Source organism: Sinocyclocheilus rhinocerous, unplaced genomic scaffold, assembly GCF_001515625.1.
Source record: "Sinocyclocheilus rhinocerous isolate Xijiao unplaced genomic scaffold, SAMN03320098_v1.1 scaffold919, whole genome shotgun sequence".
Classification (NCBI taxonomy): Eukaryota; Metazoa; Chordata; class Actinopteri; order Cypriniformes; family Cyprinidae; genus Sinocyclocheilus; species Sinocyclocheilus rhinocerous.
The window spans coordinates 1,974,478-1,983,896 of NW_015637585.1; the positions used below are offsets into that span (position 1 = coordinate 1,974,478).

Here is a 9,419-nt window from a genome sequence, read left to right on the forward strand (position 1 = left end):
GAGCTGTGTGAGACACTTTTTTTATGGATGGGCGCTTTTTATTTAACTTCTTTTGGACTGATGCACTGCAACACCCGTTGAGTGCCGTTAAACAGCTTGAAAGATCAAAGACAGTTTTTAAAATAACTCAGACTGGATTCGTCTGAAAGAAGAAAGTCATATACACCTAGGATGACTTGAGGGTGAGTAATTTATGGGCTAATTTTAATTTTTGGGTGAACTAACCCTTTAATATTAGCTGTAAAAAAAACATTCTGTAACATGATTTGAGCTGGACAATCTAATTTTATGCTGAGTTTGTTGCTGCTTTATAACATATTACTTAAATGTAAACTGAACACAGAGATTGCAGATATGATCTATATGACATGCATAACTGGAAAATTCCAAACAGCTTGTGATTTAACGTGTAGTCAGCTCTCACTGCTAAGGTGTAGTATTATTTCCAGATGTCGGTCACATAAATGCTCCATCGCCAGCGTGATGTAGGTTGCAGATGCAGACTGTGCACTGGGGTCAGCGTCTGCGCGCAGGGCATGGGTAGGGCTTTCCAGACCTGAAAACGGAGAGATAGCATAAGAAGGGTTACAGAGTCTGTTTACCTGACATTTCAGCACTGATTTGATTAGTTGCTATGAAAGAACATTATGCTGCTGGGAATCTTTGACATCTGAGCCTCGAGGAACTAAAGATATGATAAAACAGATTCACAAGTGAAGACTGATCCTGCATTTAAATCAATTACATTTCAGACAGACTTTTGATATAAATCTAGATATGCATACAAAAAAAAATTATGGAAAGGTTAGTGTTTAATCTTAAAACTAAGTTTTTGGCTTAATCATCAGTTCAATCCTGTATAGTTTAATTTTAAAATATGATTTCTAAAGTTTGGGGTCAGTCATTTTTTTTGTTAAAGAAACAAATACTTCAACAAATACTTAAACTGATCAAAGATGATAGTAAAGACTTTTATAATGTTACAAAAATTCCCATTTCTGGTAAATGCTGTTCTTAAATTTTTTATTCATCAGAATCCTTAAAAAGATCAAAGTTTCCAAAAATATCAAGCAGCCCAACTGTTTTCAACACTGATAATAATAAGAAATGTTTCTTGAGCAGCCAATAAGCATATTAAAATGATTTCTGAAGGATCATGTGACACTGAGGACTGGAGTAATGACTGATGAAAATTCAGCTTTGCATCACTGGAATAAATTACATTTTATAATACATTCAAATTGAAAAGTTATTCTAAATTGTAATAAAATTTCACAATATTACTCTTTTACTGTACTTTGGATAAAATAAATGCAGCCTTGCTGAGCATAAGAGACTAATTGCAAAAATAAAAAATCATACAGACCCCAAACTTTTGAACAGTAGTGTACCATGGTATTAAAAGAGTACCATATTCATATACTAAAGTATACTGTTTATGGATATATGGTAGTCCAAACATAGTACTTCATGATATTACCATGGTAAATGTATAAAAAACATGTTATTACTATGGTAAATGTCTAAACAAATTCTAATACTATAATACATGTACAAACCATGTAAATGTCCAAAAAATGTCAAGTAATTTATCTGTACTGTCCTTTTCAATGTATTTTAAAGTTTAGCCAGCTGAAACAGAGCGGCCACTTTCCTCTGGAGCAGAACGGACTCTCTATCACCCTGCCTCCATCTCTCTCCTCTGTTCTAGTGGCCCGGAGCCGGAGCCAAACACTCTCTCTGCACACACCCTCGCAGACATGCTTTGGCTCCTTCTGGCAGGCGCACTGCTATCTATCATAATCACTGATGTCCATGCCAAGTTTTACGCTAACTGGATTATTTCAGAACACAAGCTGGACCTGCATGAACGTACAGTCACTCTTTAAAGGCAAACAGAAAAAAGGGTCTCTTCTGTCCTTCTGTCACAGAAAGAGACGGGTAAGAGACAAGCTCACCTTGTGTCTACTCCTCCGGATGTCATAGTTCTAGACCTTTTCTGCTTTTACATTGAAGGCCTTGTTGTAGTATAAAAGTGACTTATGTTGGATAGTTTGGACAGAAAGATATGAATGTTACCGGCCAGCAGACAAGCTCCTCGAAACAGCAGCTGGAAGCTGAGCTGATAAGGCGAGAGGTTTGTGGCAGTGCTGGTGAGCAAAGCATGTGTGCACTGCTGCCCGACTCCCAGCATCCTCTCCTGCTTCCCAGACACGCTGCCAAAGCACGTAGTCGGGCTGAAGGAGAGACGTGAAAAGGGATTCTAGGGAGGTCAAACCCACAATTTTCACTATTTGTTATTCAGATGTTGTTAATCTAATTATCAAGGACAGAGTAAGGGTGTTTTATCAAATAGTCCCTTACAATATATTTATTACTTTATGATTTTGCTGTTATTTTGTTTGTTTACACACATTAAAAGGTTGGGGATAGTAATATAAAATAAATGAATACTTTTATTCAGCTAGGATTAATTAAATTGATGAAAATTGACAATAAAGAGTCAAGACATTTATGATTTTGATCAATTCTATTTTTTTTAATTCAAAGAATCCTGAAAATAAATATTTAATGGTTTCTACAAAAAAATTAAATAGCACAGCTATTTTTGACATTGATAACAATAAGAAATATTTTGAGCACAAAATCAGCATATTAGAATGATTTCTGAAGGATCATGTGACACTGACGACTGGAGTAATGATGCTGAAAATTCAGCTTTACAATCACAGGAATATATCTTAAAATAAATAAAATAGAAAACAGTAATTTAAGATGTAATAATATTTTACAATATTATGGTTTATAACATAATAATTTACAATATTATGTATTTTCAATCAAATAAATGCAGCCTTGGTGAGCATAAGAGATTTCTTTCAAAAACATTAAACAAATCTTACTGACCTCAAACTTTTGAATAATAGAGTATGTTGTTGTTATACATATATTTTAGGAATTTGAATATACACTGGCCCTAAAACCTATACATTTCATAATTACTATGAACATAATGATTTTGTCTTAATTTTGAACAGTATATATATATATATTATTTTTTTATTTTAATCATTTTTTAAAAATTCGTTTGTAAATATTTTATGTAATGCAAAGATGACATACATTTTAAAGTGTGGCTTTAATTATTAGTAGTTTAATAGTGTAATTATTACACTAAAGGAGAACTTAAAGATATTAACTTTACCTGTTCTCATCTGATTTTCCCCCATTTTCATTCTTTCCTGGTTGGATCCGCGATCTGACTATAGGTGTGAGCACTGTGGGATAAACCAGACGGATTGCGCCATTTTCAAGTGTTGGAAGTTCAAGGGTGGTACTGATGACAACGGACACAATTTCCAGAGGTCCAATCTGGCCTGTGCTCACAATGAAAGTGCTCCTCTCTAGGTCCTCATCCAGCAACAGATGACCTTAAATGAAAAAAATTTACACGAATCTCTCAAAAACCTGAAAAAAGTATAAACCGAATGTTGGCTCTCCAAGACAGAACCCTAAAGTGAGATTAATTTAAAATCTGTGTATTAATTTAAGGGCCATCTAAAACAGGCACAGAGCCAACACAGCTCTCTGAAATAATGAATGCTGCCTGCATACTTCAGACTGGACAAGTACAAAGCACTGTAAGGAGAACACAAGATTTACAAGATCGCCAAATACACTTCTGTAGCATGTGCTTGTGAACAGTGACAAAAGCCTCTGACGATACAAAGAATATACTGTATACGCCGCATTCATTTTGATCTGGGATCAAGTGTTTCAAGCTCAGTGATGGCATGTCTTGTCATGCTTTTCTTAGCTGGATTTTGTAGATTATGTAACCCTTCAATAACTTCGTAATGAGGCATCTTGCCAACCTTAACATTCTTATTTAATCTTGACAAACTGGGTAGAAATACACAGTTGAGTTTAAGAGTTAAGGTCTTTGCACACTGAGTCCGAAATTCTCGTCCGAAATTTTCGCATGTTAAAAAATAAATACGACCTCACTTTGTGTCAATCACGTTTGCACACTGCCTTCGAAACTTTCGTCTGTCATAAAAAATTCAGATCAGGTTCGATATTCTGTGTTTTTCACATCCAAAAAAACAAAAACAAAAAAAAACCCATATGAAAATTTCGGACTCGGTGTGCAAGGACTTTTACAGTGTGTCTCCTCCATTCGTTTAGGTAAAAGCAATTATGTTTGATAGAGAACTGAACAGAGTTGGTCACAACGTTCTGTTGAAACAACTAAAAAGAGAAAAAGACATGATTGGTACGAAACCAGTTACAGTTTGAAAAGTTACATTTATAGACATTTTAAGAAAGAAATCATTTACCTCTTGAGAGTGTTGACAGTCTGTGAATTTGGATGACTAGGCTCTTTGACAGTTACAGATTTGAAAAGCAAAAAGGCGGGAATAAAGAACCCTTAATGCTAACACAAATAATCACTGCGCCATGAAAGGGTTCTTCGGGAGGATTTGGTTCTAAAGAACTGTTACTAGGTGTAAAGAACCTTTACAGAACCATCTTTTTTTAGAGTGTATTATAATAGTATGGTTGCTTCTTTCCACCACGGAGTAAAAAAAAACCAGTAATTGCTACTTTTTATCTCACAAAAGTCAGAATTGTGTGATATAAAAAGAGATTCTGGAAAGCTTCCACATAATAGGCCCACACCACAACTATAACATTAACAGCACGGATCTAACAAATTTATGAATGAAACGCTTGTTTTAAAATCTTCCCCGTCTACTGACATTTGTTATGGCATCTGCTTCAAACATTATAAAGCTCAAGATAACTTGCGTTAACTCTACAATAAGTAAATCCACCAGCTAATTACTCTTCAACAATGATGCTATAGAATTACACAGAGCTACCACAAAAAAAAAAGGAAGTTCAATCACAATATTCTAAAGATGACTGCTTGCATGTTTCTCTGATGTATACGGTCTATAATAAACAGAACATTATCATCTGTTCGTGTGGATGCCAACATTATCAGTCTTGGTGTGAACTGGACGTTAACAGGTTAAAACGCTCACCGTTAGAGCACTGTATTTCCAGACCTGTTCCTCCACAGCATCCCCACTCCTTGCTGTGACCACACTGAGTGTGCAGTGCCGATCCTCGGCAGCAGTCCAGACAGCAGTCCTCTAGCTTCCCACGGCTCTGGAGCTCCACACTGACCAGCCTGCCGGACACCACTGCCTCAAAACCCACCACAACCTCCTTCTCCCCCAGAGGATACACAAACACACCTGAGCAGGTGAGGAGGACATGATTTATTTTGATGACAAGTGTTTGTTTTCCTACTCATCTGAATTGTTCTGCAGTATGTGTGCGTGATCTCTTACCCTCTACAGGTTCAGGGTCAGTATTCACATATGTGAGATGAGCCGTGATGCCCAGAGAGCAGCCGTTTGCACAGGAAGTGATGTCGGATGTCTTCAGCAAAAGTGGGGCCCATGTGGTGCGATTTTTCAATCCTGGCATTTTCCTTAAGAGAATATCATCTGTGTAAGCTAATTATGCTTGTTAAGAGGATGTTACTGACAAGATCCCTGAAGAATATTAAGCATGATAATTAATAAGCTTCATTTAATTAAAATGTTGACTTTGGTAGTCACAAGAGTTCATTTACTAACTACACTTTTTGCGGCACCCAATGTATTGTGTTAATATGAAAAAACTATTATTGAAATATTGAATTTTCACCCAAATTGGTGTGGATGCTAATATAGTTATCTTTATAGTTATTGTTCTTGGTGTGAACGGGAGTTAAACTTCTTTTTCAGCTGTCTATGGTTAAAATTCAGTCTTTGTGTCATAGTAATGCTTTTGTCCATAGTTCTTAATAAAAACTGGTAATGTTCAACAATTGTTTGTATTTACAATTTTCACAGAACAATTTGAGTAGAAATTTTACAGCCAGGTTTATTGTCGTAAACTAAACCGAAAAATGTAAATACATTCAAATGAAATATTAAAAAACTTTAAACTTATTTAATTTCATCTAGTTGCAAATGCAACATTTCTCATTTTTGTTTAGTCTAAATAAAAAACTTGATAAAAACTAATAAACGTATTATTTAAGCTATGAGAAATGATAAAAAATGACAAGCACACCACAAAGTTACTAAAACTTGAACTAAAATTTAAATGAAAATATAAAAATAAAATTCTAAACTGATAAAACCTATAATAGTATACCAATATTTATACTAAAATAAAACCGTTTACAGCAAAACCACCAGTGTTCGACTGTTTTAAATAGATTTAATGGGCAGCTGCAAAATGCACAGATTATAAACTTTCTAAACCGATTTCTGAGTCAGTAGCAGCAAATTTCCATCTGATTATTTGCTTCAGCTACCATGTAACATTTTAAGAGCTGACACTCAACCTCTTATTCACACTACTGGACGTGTCCACCCCGCATGCTGCCTGGCAACCGGGCGGCACTCATCTTGTCACAGTGAGAATGTACGTGTCAAACATTAACTGACTGGTCAATAGAGCAGCAGCACATGCATTCAAACATCAGCAGCAAGCGTAATGCTCAAGTCAACGGCCTGCTGTCTCTGCAGAGGTACAGATGCTAGAATTAGGGGAAAGAGGATCAAATTCAGATGATCAATTTTGAAATCTGTAATTTGGTCTTATCAGCATTATAATTTTCTGATCTAATGTGAGAATATTGAATATTGGGTTCCCTGGTTAATGATGCAGCGATGTTTGTTCTGTGCACAAGGTCTCTCAGGTGCTCCTTGAACAAGGTGCACTAACACCTGCCACCTGGACTCAAGTCCACTTACTGAGATTTACTGTGCCGTGATTAAATGTCAAGCATGTATGAATACAAACACCACACTAGTGACTAGTAAATCGCTCTTACGAAGATTAAAGGTTCACTTTTGACTTGCTGACTTTGTATTCTAGCCAACATTTTTTCAAACAACAATATTTCTAAATGCATTTAAATAAATTGTTTGTATAGTTAAAAAGAAAAAGTTGGTCAAGCTTTACAGTGTCCTATAAATGTGTCAAGCATATGGAACAATGCCACAGAAATAAAACAAAATCCTTAGAGAGACTTTAAATGCAAGAGGCATTGCTAAGTAAACCACAGCATATGAAGGTGGGAAGATTTGATTTTGAGAACTGATTTGTAGTTGTCTTATGATGCTGTGCTATTTAATAGTTACACGATAGAAACTAGTTCCAACTCTCTGTAAGGAGAGATCATGTTTATAAGATGACAGAGAAAATATTACCTATAAGCTGAATGAGGGGGTAAATGGGTGCATATACAGTATGTGAACCAAAATGAACAAAAAACAATAATAAAAAAAAAATATATATATATCTGCTGAAGCAACAGAAGTAACTAAGCTTCAGAAAATGTGATTAACTGATTATTGTCCAAATTTGTCATTTTAAAATAATTGAATAAACAAGGAAAGGATACTCTTCAAGATACTCTTTTGACTTGCTAACTTTGGGTAAACACACATCTTGCACTAACTTGTTTAACTTTTTTTTTTTTTTAAACACTGCACAGATCAGTCTTTTAAATGCATTTAAATGAAATTAAAATAGATTATTTCAAGTTTTAGAGCTCAGTCATTACAGAAATAAAGAAAGGGTCATGAAATTCAATTTACAAAACAAAAAGATAAAAGATTAGCGGAAGTTGCTAGAATTAATTTCTATGTCTTTGTGTCATGAATCATTCATGATGAGAATCATATCGGTAACACAAAATTAAGCTGTGAAAAAAATCATTTCAATGAATTTTTATTTTTCTCGTCAACAGTAAAGTTTACGCAAATCTATCAACCATTATTTGTAGACATGCATTTTGAGCATGTTAATTTCATAACATCAGTGTCCGCATGATCAATAACAAATAATCCAAATCATAACGACTGAAATGTTTCATGTTTTGAAAAGGATAAAAGTATGCACTTTACGTACACGTAGAGTTTTGGCTTACTTGACAAGCTGCTCGTTGATTTTAGCCCGGTTTGCTGTGAATCGGACGATGGCGTGTTACAGGTCTCTCTCCATCTCTCTGTCACTCTCTCTGGGCGGACTATAGGGACTCGAGGGCGAGCCACGCTTCACTACAGCACGCACGCGCAGGGAAACAAGGACAAATGCAGTTTATACGAGTCTCTAATTTACTGCTGTCGTTTTATTTCGTGTTTCTGCAACGTGTGACATGAACAGTTCTGCTTGCTGAAAATGAGTTAAGCTCATTTCATATAGGCTCATGTATGTTTTCACAAAGGCAAAGTCACAGTAGCTGTTTCAGCCAAAAGTCAAAATAAGCTGTACACGGGCATTTATTGCTGCAATAAAGCAAACCGCCCTTTTCGCGAAATTTCATTCCCATAATCCCAAAGCAGACGTTTAGGTGGAGCGTGAGGGAAAAACAGAAAGCATTCGCATTATTGGAAATCAGAATTTTTTTTAAAACTGACATTTCAAGCTAAAAAGCTTACATACTGTTGCTTTAAACCAGCAACTACGTTCTAATTATATTCTACGTAATTGTTAAATGGTCACATAAACATTTAGGTTTTTATATTTCAATTCTTTTATTTATTTATTTAGCCTATTGCTTGCTTTGTTTTCTTATTTTTCTGCAGCTTGAAGAAAAAATACCCTCATTGCATCATCAATTACTGCTGCATGCTTTATTGTTCTGCATTTTAATAATAAAATTTGATGTGACACTTTTTTATTGATCAGGCTCTATAAAGTGAAATTGCTTTGCTTATTTGGTCTTGACTTAAAAGGCCCACCAGAGGGAGACAACTTTTCAAGAAAAGAGAAAAGAAAAATTGAAACCTATTACAGTAATAGGTAATATTAAAACATCAAAATGACTGGTCTGATGAGTAAGACCAGTCAGGAGGCATTCAACAGCAAAACATCATATTAACATTAATTTGAAATGACCTAATGGTGGTTCGTATGTTCAGTACCATGGACAGCTCTATCCCTTTCAAATCCATGTTGCTCTATCACTTTTCAGATCCATGTGAGTTTAGACAGGAGAGGGAATAATTTGATTAAATAGCATTTAATGCTTCCGTTTAATTTTATTTATCTGGTATGGATGACAGTTCAGACAGGATGATGAATAAATGTGTTATTTGTACTGAAAAGCTGAAAATACCAATGCAATTGCAATTGTACTCATCCTCAGTACTCATCTTCCTGGATCTTTCTGCTGCTTTTGACCCTTAACCACCAGATCCTCCTGTTCACCCTCATAAAGATGGGCATCTCAGGAACCGCACTCCAATGGTTCAAGTCTTACCTCTCAGGTAGGTCTTTCAGGGTGTCTTGGAGGTGTGAGGTTTCTAAGTCCCAACTTCTTGCTACTGGGGTTCCTGAAG

At 35.4% G+C, this 9,419-nt stretch overlaps 1 protein-coding gene across 1 annotated transcript in view; it reads right to left on the reverse strand.

The window, feature by feature from the left end:
- vwa5b2 (von Willebrand factor A domain containing 5B2) overlaps positions 1 to 5,502 on the reverse strand; it is a 9,521-nt gene extending 4,019 nt beyond the window's left edge. Inside the window, exons 1-5 of the mRNA XM_016564304.1 lie at positions 5,364 to 5,502; positions 5,052 to 5,267; positions 3,206 to 3,431; positions 2,080 to 2,237; positions 425 to 556 (exon numbers count right to left, since the gene is read on the reverse strand). Of these exons, the coding sequence (XP_016419790.1) occupies positions 425 to 556; positions 2,080 to 2,237; positions 3,206 to 3,431; positions 5,052 to 5,267; positions 5,364 to 5,502 (871 nt within the window). The remainder of the gene's footprint in view (positions 1 to 424; positions 557 to 2,079; positions 2,238 to 3,205; positions 3,432 to 5,051; positions 5,268 to 5,363) is intronic.
- Positions 5,503 to 9,419: the final 3,917 nt, after the last annotated feature.